The 18,182-nt window shown below is 24.7% G+C and overlaps 2 protein-coding genes and 1 long non-coding RNA gene across 6 annotated transcripts; all 3 read right to left on the reverse strand.

The window, feature by feature from the left end:
* Positions 1-691: 691 nt before the first annotated feature.
* LOC113559915 lies at positions 692-12,040 on the reverse strand. Of its 4 annotated transcripts, XR_003406076.2 has the most exons (15): positions 11,842-12,040; positions 11,625-11,781; positions 10,782-10,938; positions 9,939-10,095; positions 9,204-9,360; positions 8,361-8,517; positions 7,519-7,675; positions 6,676-6,832; positions 5,833-5,989; positions 4,991-5,147; positions 4,147-4,303; positions 3,305-3,461; positions 2,461-2,617; positions 1,617-1,773; positions 692-929 (listed from the first exon to the last, which is right to left on the reverse strand). It is a non-coding gene; the product is annotated as an uncharacterized LOC113559915 (long non-coding RNA). The 4 variants fall into 4 exon arrangements; XR_003406074.2 differs by having other exon boundaries at positions 693-929; positions 11,625-12,040; XR_003406075.2 differs by lacking the exons at positions 11,625-11,781; positions 11,842-12,040 and adding an exon at positions 11,003-11,254 and having other exon boundaries at positions 693-929.
* A 4,191-nt stretch (positions 12,041-16,231) lies between these two features.
* On the reverse strand, positions 16,232-16,996 carry LOC113560073. The gene is made up of 3 exons (XM_026965853.1): positions 16,701-16,996; positions 16,512-16,641; positions 16,232-16,439 (listed from the first exon to the last, which is right to left on the reverse strand). The coding sequence occupies exons 1-3, from the start codon at positions 16,994-16,996 to the stop codon at positions 16,269-16,271; spliced, it is 597 nt and encodes a 198-aa protein (XP_026821654.1). The 3' UTR covers positions 16,232-16,268.
* Positions 16,997-17,065: 69 nt separating this feature from the next.
* LOC113560072 (F-box only protein 6-like) lies at positions 17,066-17,412 on the reverse strand. Its single transcript, XM_026965852.1, has one exon. It carries the CDS (start codon positions 17,396-17,398, stop codon positions 17,066-17,068), a length of 333 nt encoding a protein of 110 aa, XP_026821653.1. The 5' UTR covers positions 17,399-17,412.
* Between the last annotated feature and the right edge of the window lie 770 nt (positions 17,413-18,182).

Below are 18,182 nucleotides of genomic sequence, written 5' to 3' on the forward strand. Positions count from 1 at the left end.
ACAAATATAATGCATAATATTTTGTAACGTTGGCTACAACTTAAAATTTTACCCATGGCATCTATACATTTTTAAAAAATTACGTAAAACTAGAGACATTTTAAAAGTATCCGGCATAAATGGAATAAAGAATAAATGGAGAGTCGAATGTAAATGAGGCGCGTCTCCCAACGACATTTATTCGCCGTCGACTAGCGGTGACACTATCGACTTTGACGTTACTGTGCAACAACTAAATACAAAATACTGACTTAATGCTTACATACATTCAAAATTTGTTTACATCGAAAACCGTTTTAAATCATCTATGACAATTTTATATACACATTTAATACATAAAAATATATACAAATCTATTACCTAGAACAAAACCTAATAATTCAGAGTTGGAAATGTTAAATATTAAAGATGGAATTCATAAGTAAATAAATTTTAAATTACTGTTAACCAGTGTAATATGATATTTTGATTAAATATACAAAACTCTGATTCTTTTACAATAATAAAATGTCTAAAGCATGCTTAATACATTAAATAGTTTTTATACTTTTTACATTTAACGTTCCAAAAAAACATAAATGTAAATCCTACCATTAGAACAATTTATCAATACATGAAGAAACACAGAAAATCACTAATTGAATAAATAGTAACATTAAAAGATTTAAGTAGCTTATAAAATTTTTAATAAGAAACGATACATGACAATGGTGTTTTATAGAGATTTGTTTAGATTTGTAAAATTTAATTTGTAATGACAAAATGAACTTACAATCAATAATCTTTACAATAGAAATTGCAATAAATCATTGATGTTTATGTAACTGTTATCGTTCATCTTCAACGTAGATAGAATATTAGTAGTTTCACTGGTATTACAAATGCAAGATCCATTCCCAGCTTACATTGACGATCCGCGGTACTTGTATCTAGAAAAAAATTGTCAATTATTTGAGTATAAAGGATGGAAGTTTAAATGTCACTATTAAATACCTTATGAAAAATATATACAAATCTATAACCTAGAACAAATCGTAATATTTCAGAGTTGGAAATATTAAAACTAAAATATATTCTTTGAGCCAAAAGATTCAAGAAAATATTCAATTGAAACCCATAACACTTGTATAAAACTACAAACTGTTATTAAATATAAACTGATAAAAAATGATAAGATAAATGTAACTTTTATATGACATGGAGTAATGTACAGGTGGAACTGTATGGTTCGCCTTATGTTCAATATTAAAGATGGAATTCAAAAGTAAATAAATTTTAAATTACTGTTAACCAGTGTAATATGATATTTTGATTAAATATACAAAACTCTGATTCCTTTACAATAATAAAATGTCTAAAGCATGCTTAATACATTAAATAGTTTTTATACTTTTTACATTTAACGTTCCAAAAAAACATAAATGTAAATCCTACCAATAGTACAATTTATCAATACATGAAGAAACACAGAAAATCACTAATTGAATAAATAGTAACAATAAAAGATTTATGTAGCTTATATAATTGTTAATAAGAAACGTTACATGACAATGTTTTTTTTATAGAGATTTGTTTAGATTTGTAAAATTTAATTTGTAATGACAAAATGAACTTACAATCAATAATCTTTACAATAAAAATTGCAATAAATCATTGATGTTTATGTAACTGTTATCGTTCATCTTCAACGTAGATAGAATATTAGTAGTTTCACTGGTATTACAAATGCAAGATCCATTCCCAGCTTACATTGACGATCCGCGGTACTGGTATCTTGAAAGAAATTGTCAATTAATTGAGTATAAAGGATGGAAGTTTAAATGTCACTATTAAATACCTTATGAAAAATATATACAAATCTATAACCTAGAACAAATCGTAATATTTCAGAGTTGGAAATATTAAAACTAAAATATATTCTTTGAGCCAAAAGATTCAAGAAAATATTCAATTGAAACCCATAACACTTGTATAAAACTACAAACTGTTATTAAATATAAACTGATTAAAAATGATAAGATAAATGTAACTTTTATATGACATGGAGTAATGTACAGGTAAAACTGTATGGTTCGCCTTATGTTAAATATTTAAAATGGAATTCATAAGTAAATAAATTTTAAATTACTGTTAACCAGTGTAATATGATATTTTGATTAAATATACAAAACTCTGATTCCTTTACAATAATAAAATGTCTAAAGCATGCTTAATACATTAAATAGTTTTTATACTTTTTACATTTAATGTTCCAAAAAAACATAAATGTAAATCCTACCAATAGTACAATTTATCAATACATGAAGAAATACAGAAAATCACTAATTGAATAAATAGTAACAATAAAAGATTTATGTAGCTTATATAATTGTTAATAAGAAACGTTACATGACAATGTTTTTTTTATAGAGATTTGTTTAGATTTGTAAAATTTAATTTGTAATGACAAAATGAACTTACAATCAATAATCTTTACAATAAAAATTGCAATAAATCATTGATGTTTATGTAACTGTTATCGTTCATCTTCAACGTAGATAGAATATTAGTAGTTTCACTGGTATTACAAATGCAAGATCCATTCCCAGCTTACATTGACGATCCGCGGTACTGGTATCTAGAAAGAAATTGTCAATTAATTGAGTATAAAGGATGGAAGTTTAAATGTCACTATTAAATACCTTATGAAAAATATATACAAATCTATAACCTAGAACAAATCGTAATATTTCAGAGTTGGAAATATTAAAACTAAAATATATTCTTTGAGCCAAAAGATTCAAGAAAATATTCAATTGAAACCCATAACACTTGTATAAAACTACAAACTGTTATGAAATATAAACTGATAAAAAATGATAAGATAAATGTAACTTTGATATGACATGGAGTAATGTACAGGTAAAACTGTATGGTTCGCCTTATGTTAAATATTTAAAATGGAATTCATAAGTAAATAAATTTTAAATTACTGTTAACCAGTGTAATATGATATTTTGATTAAATATACAAAACTCTGATTCCTTTACAATAATAAAATGTCTAAAGCATGCTTAATACATTAAATAGTTTTTATACTTTTTACATTTAACGTTCCAAAAAAACATAAATGTAAATCCTACCAATAGTACAATTTATCAATACATGAAGAAACACAGAAAATCACTAATTGAATAAATAGTAACAATAAAAGATTTATGTAGCTTATATAATTGTTAATAAGAAACGTTACATGACAATGTTTTTTTTATAGAGATTTGTTTAGATTTGTAAAATTTAATTTGTAATGACAAAATGAACTTACAATCAATAATCTTTACAATAAAAATTGCAATAAATCATTGATGTTTATGTAACTGTTATCGTTCATCTTCAACGTAGATAGAATATTAGTAGTTTCACTGGTATTACAAATGCAAGATCCTTTGCCAGCTTACATTGACGATCCGCGGTACTGGTATCTAGAAAGAAATTGTCAATTAATTGAGTATAAAGGATGGAAGTTTAAATATCACTATAAATACCTTATGAAAAATATATACAAATCTATAACCTAGAACAAAACCTAATAATTCAGAGTTGGAACATTAAAACTAAATTATATTCATTGAACCAAAAGATTCAAGAAAATATTCAATTGAAACCCATAACACTTGTATAAAACTACAAACTGTTATTAAATATAAACTGATAAAAAATGATAAGATAAATGTAACTTTTATATGACATGGAGTAATGTACAGGTAAAACTGTATGGTTCGCCTTATGTTAAATATTTAAAATGGAATTCATAAGTAAATAAATTTTAAATTACTGTTAACCAGTGTAATATGATATTTTGATTAAATATACAAAACTCTGATTCCTTTACAATAATAAAATGTCTAAAGCATGCTTAATACATTAAATAGTTTTTATACTATTTACATTTAACGTTCCAAAAAAACATAAATGTAAATCCTACCAATAGTACAATTTATCAATACATGAAGAAACACAGAAAATCACTAATTGAATAAATAGTAACAATAAAAGATTTATGTAGCTTATATAATTGTTAATAAGAAACGTTACATGACAATGTTTTTTTTATAGAGATTTGTTTAGATTTGTAAAATTTAATTTTTAATGACAAAATGAACTTACAATCAATAATCTTTACAATAAAAATTGCAATAAATCATTGATGTTTATGTAACTGTTATCGTTCATCTTCAACGTAGATAGAATATTAGTAGTTTCACTGGTATTACAAATGCAAGATCCATTCCCAGCTTACATTGACGATCCGCGGTACTGGTATCTAGAAAGAAATTGTCAATTAATTGAGTATAAAGGATGGAAGTTTAAATGTCACTATTAAATACCTTATGAAAAATATATACAAATCTATAACCTAGAACAAATCGTAATATTTCAGAGTTGGAAATATTAAAACTAAAATATATTCTTTGAGCCAAAAGATTCAAGAAAATATTCAATTGAAACCCATAACACTTGTATAAAACTACAAACTGTTATGAAATATAAACTGATAAAAAATGATAAGATAAATGTAACTTTGATATGACATGGAGTAATGTACAGGTAAAACTGTATGGTTCGCCTTATGTTAAATATTTAAAATGGAATTCATAAGTAAATAAATTTTAAATTACTGTTAACCAGTGTAATATGATATTTTGATTAAATATACAAAACTCTGATTCCTTTACAATAATAAAATGTCTAAAGCATGCTTAATACATTAAATAGTTTTTATACTTTTTACATTTAACGTTCCAAAAAAACATAAATGTAAATCCTACCAATAGTACAATTTATCAATACATGAAGAAACACAGAAATTCACTAATTGAATAAATAGTAACAATAAAAGATTTATGTAGCTTATATAATTGTTAATAAGAAACGTTACATGACAATGTTTTTTTTATAGAGATTTGTTTAGATTTGTAAAATTTAATTTGTAATGACAAAATGAACTTACAATCAATAATCTTTACAATAAAAATTGCAATAAATCATTGATGTTTATGTAACTGTTATCGTTCATCTTCAACGTAGATAGAATATTAGTAGTTTCACTGGTATTACAAATGCAAGATCCTTTGCCAGCTTACATTGACGATCCGCGGTACTGGTATCTAGAAAGAAATTGTCAATTAATTGAGTATAAAGGATGGAAGTTTAAATATCACTATAAATACCTTATGAAAAATATATACAAATCTATAACCTAGAACAAAACCTAATAATTCAGAGTTGGAACATTAAAACTAAATTATATTCATTGAACCAAAAGATTCAAGAAAATATTCAATTGAAACCCATAACACTTGTATAAAACTACAAACTGTTATTAAATATAAACTGATAAAAAATGATAAGATAAATGTAACTTTTATATGACATGGAGTAATGTACAGGTAAAACTGTATGGTTCGCCTTATGTTAAATATTTAAAATGGAATTCATAAGTAAATAAATTTTAAATTACTGTTAACCAGTGTAATATGATATTTTGATTAAATATACAAAACTCTGATTCCTTTACAATAATAAAATGTCTAAAGCATGCTTAATACATTAAATAGTTTTTATACTATTTACATTTAACGTTCCAAAAAAACATAAATGTAAATCCTACCAATAGTACAATTTATCAATACATGAAGAAACACAGAAAATCACTAATTGAATAAATAGTAACAATAAAAGATTTATGTAGCTTATATAATTGTTAATAAGAAACGTTACATGACAATGTTTTTTTTATAGAGATTTGTTTAGATTTGTAAAATTTAATTTTTAATGACAAAATGAACTTACAATCAATAATCTTTACAATAAAAATTGCAATAAATCATTGATGTTTATGTAACTGTTATCGTTCATCTTCAACGTAGATAGAATATTAGTAGTTTCACTGGTATTACAAATGCAAGATCCATTCCCAGCTTACATTGACGATCCGCGGTACTGGTATCTAGAAAGAAATTGTCAATTAATTGAGTATAAAGGATGGAAGTTTAAATGTCACTATTAAATACCTTATGAAAAATATATACAAATCTATAACCTAGAACAAATCGTAATATTTCAGAGTTGGAAATATTAAAACTAAAATATATTTTTTGAGCCAAAAGATTCAAGAAAATATTCAATTGAAACCCATAACACTTGTATAAAACTACAAACTGTTATGAAATATAAACTGATAAAAAATGATAAGATAAATGTAACTTTGATATGACATGGAGTAATGTACAGGTAAAACTGTATGGTTCGCCTTATGTTAAATATTAAAGATGGAATTCAAAAGTAAATAAATTTTAAATTACTGTTAACCAGTGTAATATGATATTTTGATTAAATATACAAAACTCTGATTCCTATACAATAATAAAATGTCTAAAGCATGATTAATACATTAAATAGTTTTTATACTTTTTACATTTCACGTTCCAAAAAAACATAAATGTAAATCCTACCAATAGTACAATTTATCAATACATGAAGAGACACAGAAAATCACTAATTGAATAAATAGTAACATTAAAAGATTTAAGTAGCTTATATAATTGTTAATAAGAAACGTTACATGACAATGGTGTTTTATAGAGATATGTTTAGATTTGTTAAATTTAATTTGTAATGACAAAATGAACTTACAATCAATAATCTTTACAATAGAAATTGCAATAAATCATTGATGTTTATGTAATTGTTATCGTTCATCTTCAACGTAGATAGAATATTAGTAGTTTCACTGGTATTACAAATGCAAGATCCATTCTCAGCTTACATTGACAATCCGCGGTACTGGTATCTAGAAAGAAATTGTCAATTAATTGAGTATAAAGAATGGAAGTTTAAATGTCACTATTAAATACCTTATGAAAAATATATACAAATCTATAACCTAGAACAAATCGTGATAATTCAGAGTTGGAAATATTAAAACTAAAATATATTCTTTGAGCCAAAATATTCAAGAAAATATTCAATTGAAACCCATAACACTTGTATAAAACTACAAACTGTTATGAAATATAAACTGATAAAAAATGATAAGATAAATGTAACTTTGATATGACATGGAGTAACGTACAGGTAAAACTGTAAGGTTCGCCTTATGTTAAATATTTAAAATGGAATTCATAAGTAAATAAATTTTAAATTACTGTTAACCAGTGTAATATGATATTTTGATTAAATATACAAAACTCTGATTCCTTTACAATAATAAAATGTCTAAAGCATGCTTAATACATTAAATAGTTTTTATACTTTTTACATTTAACGTTCCAAAAAAACATAAATGTAAATCCTACCAATAGTACAATTTATCAATACATGAAGAAACACAGAAAATCACTAATTGAATAAATAGTAACAATAAAAGATTTATGTAGCTTATATAATTGTTAATAAGAAACGTTACAAGACAATGTTGTTTTATAGAGATTTGTTTAGATTTGTAAAATTTAATTTGTAATGACAAGATGAACTTACAATCAATAATCTTTACAATAGAAATTGCAATAAATCATTGATGTTTATGTAATTGTTATCGTTCATCTTCAACGTAGATAGAATATTAGTAGTTTCACTGGTATTACAAATGCAAGATCCATTCCCAGCTTACATTGACGATCCGCGGTACTTGTATCTAGAAAAAAATTGTCAATTAATTGAGTATAAAGGATGGAAGTTTAAATGTCACTATTAAATACCATATGAAAAATATATACAAATCTTATACCTAGAACAAAACCTAATAATTCAGAGTTGGAACATTAAAACTAAATTATATTCATTGAACCAAAAGATTCAAGAAAATATTCAATTGAAACCCATAACACTTGTATAAAACTACAAACTGTTATTAAATAAAAACTGATAAAAAATGATAAGATAAATGTAACTTTGATATGACATGGAGTAATGTACAGGTAAAACTGTATGGTTCGCCTTATGTTAAATATTAAAGATGGAATTCAAAATTAAATAAATTTTAAATTACTGTTAACCAGTGTAATATGATATTTTGATTAAATATACAAAACTCTGATTCCTTTACAATAATAAAATGTCTAAAGCATGCTTAATACATTAAATAGTTTTTATACTTTTTACATTTAACGTTCCAAAAAAACATAAATGTAAATCCTACCAATAGTACAATTTATCAATACATGAAGAAACACAGAAAATCAATAATTGAATAAATAGTAACATTAAAAGATTTAAGTAGCTTATATAATTGTTAATAAGAAACGTTACATGACAATGTTGTTTTATAGAGATTTGTTTAGATTTGTAAAATTTAATTTGTAATGACAAAATGAACTTACAATCAATAATCTTTACAATAAAAATTGCAATAAATCATTGATGTTTATGTAATTGTTATCGTTCATCTTCAACGTAGATAGAATATTAGTAGTTTCACTGGTATTACAAATGCAAGATCCATTCTCAGCTTACATTGACAATCCGCGGTACTGGTATCTAGAAAGAAATTGTCAATTAATTGAGTATAAAGAATGGAAGTTTAAATGTCACTATTAAATACCTTATGAAAAATATATACAAATCTATAACCTAGAACAAATCGTGATAATTCAGAGTTGGAAATATTAAAACTAAAATATATTCTTTGAGCCAAAATATTCAAGAAAATATTCAATTGAAACCCATAACACTTGTATAAAACTACAAACTGTTATGAAATATAAACTGATAAAAAATGATAAGATAAATTTAATTTTGATATGACATGGAGTAATGTACATGTAAAACTGTATGGTTCGCCTTATGTTAAATATTAAAGATGGAATTCATAAGTAAATAAATTTTAAATCACTGTTAACCAATGTAATATGATATTTTGATTAATTATACAAAACGCTGATTCCATTACAACAATAAAATGTCTTAAGCATGCTTAATACATTAAATAGTTTTTATATTTTTTACATTTAACGTTCCAAAAAAACATAAATGTAAATCCTACCATTAGAACAATTTATCAATACATGAAGAAGCACATAAAATCACTGATTGAATAAATAGTAACATTAAAAGATTTAAGTAGCTTATATTATTGTTATGAAGAAACGTTACATGACAATGGTGTTTTATACATATTTGTTTAGATTTGTAAAATTTAATTTGTAATGACAAAATGAACTTACAATCAATAATCTTTACAAAAGAAATTGCAATAAATCATTGATGTTTATGTAATTGTTATCGTTCATCTTCAATGTAGATAGAATATTAATAGTTTCACAGGTATTACAAATGCAAGATCCATGCCCAGCTTACATTGACAATCCGCGGTACTGGTATCTAGAAAGAAATTGTCAATTAATTGAGTATAAAGGATGGAAGTTTAAATGTCACTATTAAATACCTTATGAAAAATATATACAAATCTATAACCTAGAACAAAATCGTTATGAAATATAAACTGATAAAAAATGATAAGATAAATGTAACTTTGATATGACATGGAGTAATGTACAGGTAAAACTGTATGGTTCGCCTTATGTTAAATATTAAAGATGGAATTCATAAGTAAATAAATTTTAAATCACTGTTAACCAGTGTAATATGATATTTTGATTAATTATACAAAACGCTGATTCCATTACAACAATAAAATGTCTAAAGCATGCTTAATACATTAAATAGTTTTTATACTTTTTACATTTAACGTTCCAAAAAAACTTAAATGTAAATCCTACCATTAGAACAATTTATCAATACATGAAGAAGCACAGAAAATCACTATTTGAATAAATAGTAACATAAAACATTTAAGTGGCTTATATAATTGTTAGGAAGAAACGTTATATGACAATGGTGTTTTATACATATTTGTTTAGATTTGTAAAATTTAATTTGTAATGACAAAATGAACTTACAATCAATAATCTTTACAAAAGAAATTGCAATAAATCATTGATGTTTATGTAATTGTTATCGTTCATCTTCAATGTAGATAGAATATTAGTAGTTTCACAGGTATTACAAATGCAAGATCCATGCCCAGCTTACATTGACAATCCGCGGTACTGGTATCTAGAAAGAAATTGTAAATTAATTGAGTATAAAGGATGGAAGTTTAAATGTCACTATTAAATACCTTATGAAAAATATATACAAATCTATAACCTAGAACAAATCGTAATAATTCAGAGTTGGAAATATTAAAACTAAAATATATTCTTTGAGCCAAAAGATTCAAGAAAATATTCAATTGAAACCCATAACACTTGTATAAAACTACAAACTGTTATGAAATATAAACTGATAAAGAATGATAAGATAAATGTAACTTTGATATGACATGGAGTAATGTACAGGTAAAACTGTATGGTTCGCCTTATGTTAAATATTAAAGATGGAATTCATAAGTAAATAAATTTTAAATCACTGTTAACCAGTGTAATATGATATTTTGATTAATTATACAAAACGCTGATTCCATTACAACAATAAAATGTCTAAAGCATGCTTAATACATTAAATAGTTTTTATACTTTTTACATTTAACGTTCCAAAAAAACATAAATGTAAATCCTGCCATTAGAACAATTTATCAATACATGAAGAAGCACAAAAAATCACTAATTGAATAAATAGTAACATTAAAACATTTAAGTAGCTTATATAATTGTTAAGAAGAAACGTTACATGACAATGGTGTTTAATACATATTTGTTTAGATTTGTAAAATTTAATTTGTAATGACAAAATGAACTTACAATCAATAATCTGTACAAAAGAAATTGCAATAAATCATTGATGTTTATGTAATTGTTATCGTTCATCTTCAACGTAGATAGAATATTAGTAGTTTCACAGGTATTACAAATGCAAGATCCATGCCCAGCTTACATTGACAATCCGCGGTACTGGTATCTAGAAAGAAATTGTCAATTTATTGAGTATAAAGGATGGAAGTTTAAATGTCACTATTAAATACCTTATGAAAAATATATACAAATCTATAACCTAGAACAAATCGTAATAATTCAGAGTTGGAAATATTAAAACTAAAATATATTCTTTGAGCCAAAAGATTCAAGAAAATATTCAATTGAAACCCATAACACTTGTATAAAACTACAAACTGTTATGAAATATAAACTGATAAAGAATGATAAGATAAATGTAACTTTGATATGACATGGAGTAATGTACAGGTAAAACTGTATGGTTCGCCTTATGTTAAATATTAAAGATGGAATTCATAAGTAAATAAATTTTAAATCACTGTTAACCAGTGTAATATGATATTTTGATTAATTATACAAAACGCTGATTCCATTACAACAATAAAATGTCTAAAGCATGCTTAATACATTAAATAGTTTTTATACTTTTTACATTTAACGTTCCAAAAAAACATAAATGTAAATCCTGCCATTAGAACAATTTATCAATACATGAAGAAACACAGAAAATCACTAATTGAATAAATAGTAACATTAAAAGATTTAAGTAGCTTATATAATTGTTAAGAAGAAATGTTACATGAAAATGGTGTTTTATAGAGATTTGTTTAGATTTGTAAAATTTAATTTGTAATGACAAAATGAACTTACAATCAATAATCTTTACAATAGAAATTGCAATAAATCATTGATGTTTATGTAATTGTTATCGTTCATCTTCAACGTAGATAGAATATTAGTAGTTTCACTGGTATTACAAATGCAAGATCCATTCTCAGCTTACATTGACAATCCGCGGTATTGGTATCTAGAAAGAAATTGTCAATTTATTGAGTATAAAGGATGGAAGTTTAAATGTAAATCCTACCATTTATATTTTATTGGTTGGTTAAATGTAAAAAGTATAAAAACTACTTAATGTAATAAGCATGCTTTAGACGTTTTATTATTTTAATGGAATCAGAGTTTTGTATATTTAATCAAAATATCATATAACACTGGCTAACAGTGATTTAAAATTAATTTACTTATGAATTCCATCCTTAGTATTTAACGTAAGGCAAACCATCCAGTTATAGCTGTACATTACTATAAGTCATATCAAAATTACATTTATCTTATCATTTTTTATCAGTTTATATTTCATGACTGTTTGTAGTTTTATACAAGTGTTATGAGTTTCAATTGAATATTTTCTTAAATCTTTTGGTTCAAAGAATATAATTTGGTTTTATTTTTTCCAACTCTGAATTATTAGCTTTTGTTCTAGGTAATAGATTTGTATATATTTTTATGTATTAAATTTGTATATAAAATCGTCATAGATGATTTAAAACGGTTTTCGATGTAAACAAATTTTGAATTAATGTAAGCATTAAGTCAGTATTTTGTATTTAGTTGTTGCACAGTAACGTCAAAGTCGATAGTGTGACCGTTAGTCGACGGTGAATAAATGTCGTCGGGAGACGCGCCTCATTCACATTCGACTCTCCATTTATTCTTTACACTAATTTTTGCATTGTTACTATTATTTTAAGATACTGTGGTATAACGTATTATTAATAATATAAATACGTTTATTTATTTAACAGCAATTTTGGCAGATTGGGCTAAAAAATGTAAAATACTTTTATATGTATTTGGAATAAATACTTGAATACTTACGAAAAATGGTATTCCGGATACTTTTAAAATGTCTTTAGTTTTACGTAATTTTTTAAAAATGTATAGATGCCATGGGTAAAATTTTAAATTGTAGCCAACGTTACAAAATATTATGCATTATATTTGTATATCCTAGTATTATAAAGAATAATTAGTCCAATGGCCATAGTCACCGTATTTCGTTCTACTAAAAAAAAAGAAAAGAAAGAAAAATTGTATCATAATAATCTACAATTATATTGAGCGGCTTCGACACATAATACTAAAGCAATGAAACCGGTAATAAGTATAGACACGTAAATGCCATTTAGATAACATGGAATATTTGGTCGTAGCAACTGTCTGGGAAAATGTAAAGCATTTCGCTAGCTGACAATTTCAGTTTTTGTTATTAGTTGTGGTTTATTTTATGTATCAATTGGTCCATGGTTAAAATACATTTACGGTTATTTAGTGTAACCTATGAGAAATGCTTTAAGTGTATAATAAACTCAAATAAAATGTCTGCAATATCATATAAACAAACTCCTTCTATGATATTAGAAGATGCATGATATTAACTGAATGGTTGATCGTTGCATGGAAATTACACTGTGTTTCATACACAAACCTCTTTTGGCACTTTGAAATTATTTCTTTAAAGTTGTTATTTTTGGAAGATTATAGTTTAAAAATGTTTGTTACATGAAAATTGAAGGGTCGTATAAACGATGAAAAATGTTTTCTGTGACTTTCAGCTTATCATTTTTATAATAGTTATATTATTAAATAGAAGTTTTAATAATGGATTATCTTATGATAGTTATAAAATTTCGTGCGAAAAAATTTGTCTGTTCTCAATTTAGAATCAGTTTCAAGTAAAGATATTCTATTTTGTAAATATTTTCCTTTTTCGATACATGTAGTGTATCCAAAAGAAACATTTTAGCTTTGAACATTGAACAAAAACAATTTTGCAGGAACATCACAAGCAATACTTTATATCTTTACATTTATTAATATTAACCATCTTTTAATATTTTTAAAATATCAAAAATAAATGGATTGCAAAATTTTTCAATTGATTGGGGCTTTTGGTTACCACGAAAAATACCAATAAGATAAACATTAGTATGCAATTCCTTTAAAATTAAAATAGAAATTGTAATTGGCCATGTCTGACTTTTAAAACTTTACTAAAGATAAGTTAGTTATTAATCCCTTTTTTAAATTTATTATCAGATATACTTATATTATTATTATTATACTTCTAAAACTGGTATTAACATATTTTCAAAGCCTAAGTAGATGTGAGTACCATTGGATCTATTACAAATTAAATGAGTTTTAGGTGCTCTCATTAGTGTATGTACCTTTTATCCCTCCAACCTCATTATAATAAAAAAGGCATTACAGCTATTATGAGAAATTTTATACTTTATAATACAATAAAGTCATATTACCATCTTCAATACTAGAACTTTAAGTCACATATAATGTTTGAATAATAGATAAATCTTTACTGAAATTGATACAATTGTCAATCAGTATTTGTAATGTATTATCATGAACATTAATTAATGGATCAGTAATAGTGCCTATATTGCCTATATTAACTGGTTTTTTTTTATTTACCTACTATAGATGTTTTTGGGTCTGATATTTTTGTTCTACTAGCTGGATATTGTATTTATTATTTTTATTCTTAAAAATTCTTTTAAAGTTAAAGTTAAATTGATATTGATGCTAGATTTTTCTTTTTTAAATTATTTGTAGTCTAAACAAAATGGAAATGTAAAAAAATAATTAATAGTACTATTACACTAAAAATAATAGAAAATCAACTCAATTTTTCAAATGGAATATATTAGTGTTATTCTTATACAATTGCCAAAATATAACAGAAAAAAAAACAGTTTTAAATTTTACTTTTATTTAAAAAAAAATTTAGTAATTTAATAGTTTTAAATAAGGTTAGGTTAAGTTAGATATAGACTAGATACATACCCTGGACTAATATTTATAGGACTGGACACGAGATGATTGATAATAGTTAATAGTTGAATAAATTTTACGTAGACGGCACTAGTATCGATAAAAGGAAAATATCCCCTGCACACCGCCAAATGAATAACATTTCTTAACTATACTGTAACTATTTTTTTCAGTGTATTAGTGGCACAATACACAATGCTTTAGGGTATGTATAAATAATAATAAGTATAACCAACGTCCAATGTGGAGCTTTTACTCAGGCAAATACCAAAAAATGTCCCTTCTTTAGTTAAGTTAGGTTAGTTATATTTATATTTATGTGTATTCACTATTATAATTATTAAAATATAATATGAATATATTAATTTGTAATGATTATGTAAGTATATGGTGTATCTATGAATTAAGTAATTAGATATTTCATGCTCAAATTAATATAAATTGTTACAATATTTTAATAAATAATAAAATAATACACAAAAACTCTTTATGATATTATAAATTATAATATAGGTACGAATTCATACATAATGATATACTTTATAAGCATAATATATTTTATTATTATTATATTACTGTGTAAATACTACTGCAACTCAAGCTATCTATAATCTAAGACGATAGGTACTTGCAGTATACTAAATACATTATTTTTCAGTATGTATATTCATTTAATGTTACATTTTGATTTGTCTAAAGGTACAATTTACATTTAAAATAAAATATATTTTATTCAATGAATAGAAAATAAAAACAAAATATTAATTATAAATATTGAGTAAAATATTGGTTTTAAACGTTAAGTAAATATTACTGTAATATATTCATTTAATGTTACATTTTAAAATGCATTTTATGTAACATATCCGTTGAAAATAAAATATATTTTCTTTAATGAATAAAAAATAAGTATAAGATATTATTTTATTATGTTTATTTAATGTTACATTTTAAGGTTTATTCAATTTTTAATTGTCTACAAAATATTTTAAATGCAATTCATATTTAATATTTATGTAATCTTTATGATTAACTAATGCTGTGTGGGAAGTATAAACAATATATTATTAATTTGAATACAATACCGTTTCGTAATATTTATTTTTTTACATAACCTACTACACATACATTGCACGTTCAAACATTATGATATGATATTGGTGCAAAACATAAATCACATATTCTTTAAATATACATATGTATCGTATAGATTCTGATTTGAGTCGAATGGATTTAATCTACATGTACATAAAATAGGTTTGTTTAATTATTTTTGTACTATAAATAGGTATTAGGTAATAGGTAATATGTATGAATTGGACTTATTTTGGCTAACAATTTTATGTTATTATATCATATTAAATTATATATTAATACATACATATTATATATATAATAAAGTATACCTTCCTATCAATATTAATATTATAAGATAAATTTATAACAACAGAAGTCAATGATTTTACTAATTAATTTGGATAAATATAAAGTATTATGTAAAAATAAATATATAATATACAATAAGTAACAATTATTTAAAATAATATATATATATACAATGTAATGTATGATATGTTTAAAACTAATAATAAATCAACAATACTTTAGTTCTAGGAATTTTTTAAGTAACTTAAAATGTAAAACATTAGAATATATTTAGATATACATGTAAGAATTAACATTTTTATATTTTATTGGTAGCGGAATTTTAACTACAGAGCACGACATTTTAAAATTGGTCATCGAACATGAAAACCTTGAGTCCATTATGGAATGGTGTAGAATTAAGGAAGTTTCATCTCCTTGAATTTCAAACGAATTTGAAACCTAAAAAATAATATTTAATGATAGTTTTATTAGAGTCTTTTAAGATATTAGTTTAGGTGATATTATACAAACTTTATTCCATCCAAATTCCCTTTGTAGACCAGTATCGACATTATCACATAGACCTATGATTTCATTTGTTCTACTGTGAACAGTTGCGCGTAACGTATAACTGATATGTTGACTATTATCTCTATAATACCTGCAAAACATAAATTTTATGTGATATAAAGAAAATATTTTAAATGTGAGTATCAGTACCATGCACTAAATGAAATTTTAGGTCGAAGAGTTTTCATCACGATTTCATTTAAACCATAATCTTTAAATATAATTTGTTGATCTATTGTCCGTAAATACTGAAAATCAATAACAAAACAACTTGTATATCCATCAAAATCTGGATCGGATAAAACATAACGATTATCCTGTGGTATTTGTTGAATACACGACATGTCAACAAAGTTAAACATATCAAAATCACCAGGCATAGACCATAACGTATTAGTAATATTTCCCCAATGGTTTAATCCACCTATATTTGATAAAATAATCATCATGAGATTGTATAAACTATTATAAATTCTTATAAGAAACAGGTATAAACCTGGTATACAATTTATTTACTACTTACCCTGCCCACAGTGGTTTTTCACCAAGTTTCTGTTGAATGGATCATATTTGATTATCACATAAAAAACGTACCACGGTAAATCCAGTTTTCTAATGTCATTTGAATTGATTTGTGAGAAACTGTAGTACCCTCGGCCATCATTCATAAACTCGTTTTCTCGAGCAGCTTTTTCTTGAAATGCATATTCATCTATTAGTTCCTTCCATCGTTTACACACAAGTCTGCAATCGAAAAGCGTGTCTGCGTCTATAAAGGTAAATGTGTTTACAATTACTTCATTCGGCAATAAATCAAAAAGTTGGTGATGATTTTTTAACGCTTCCATTATAAAAAATTGAATAATAAATAATATTTTTATAATGTAAACGATACTGATATAAAAATAATTTGAATTTATTCCAACGAAACGAGTACACAAAACATGAGGTATTAAATAAAAAATTATTAAACACTCAAGCCTGCAGACTGCAATACTATTGAGAACTTATCACGATTCAATAAACACCTAGTCACGCTATAACTGTATGATACTACCCTGAAGCCCGAAAGCGATAAGCAGGGTTTTGTCTCACCCTGTCTTGGAAGAAATGGTAAAATGCATGGATTATTTCATGGGGGATATTATAGTATCATCCAGAGGTTCTATAATAGATAGCAACGAGTGTTGATGCAATTTTTAAACACAAATAATAATTGTACTCACTATTTTATCGTTTTTACTTTAATTCTATACTTGATAAAGACTCGTCAATTTCAGCGTTCCAAGTCATTAGAATTTGAGTACACAATTATTTTTACTTCACGACCAATCTTTTTTTTATTTCGATAAAAATGTTATTGGAGTAATTTTATCCTATTTATTCGTTAGTTTTTAATTTATTGATTTTATTAAAAGCTTCCTCCGAGTTTTTGAATTTTCTACTGTTTGCAAAAAGTTATTATATTGAAAGTTTACAAGCTTAGTACTTAAAAAACAACATTTATACTGTAATAAAACATATTTACGTACATGATATAATTATATAATATTGTGTTGTACTTAACTATTCGTCTATACAGAGCCGGAAGGGTAGGGCTAAGCGGCCTATAGCCCAGGATCCCCGAAAAAA

This window comes from Rhopalosiphum maidis, chromosome 3 (genome assembly GCF_003676215.2).
Source record: "Rhopalosiphum maidis isolate BTI-1 chromosome 3, ASM367621v3, whole genome shotgun sequence".
NCBI classification, from domain to species: domain Eukaryota; kingdom Metazoa; phylum Arthropoda; class Insecta; order Hemiptera; family Aphididae; genus Rhopalosiphum; species Rhopalosiphum maidis.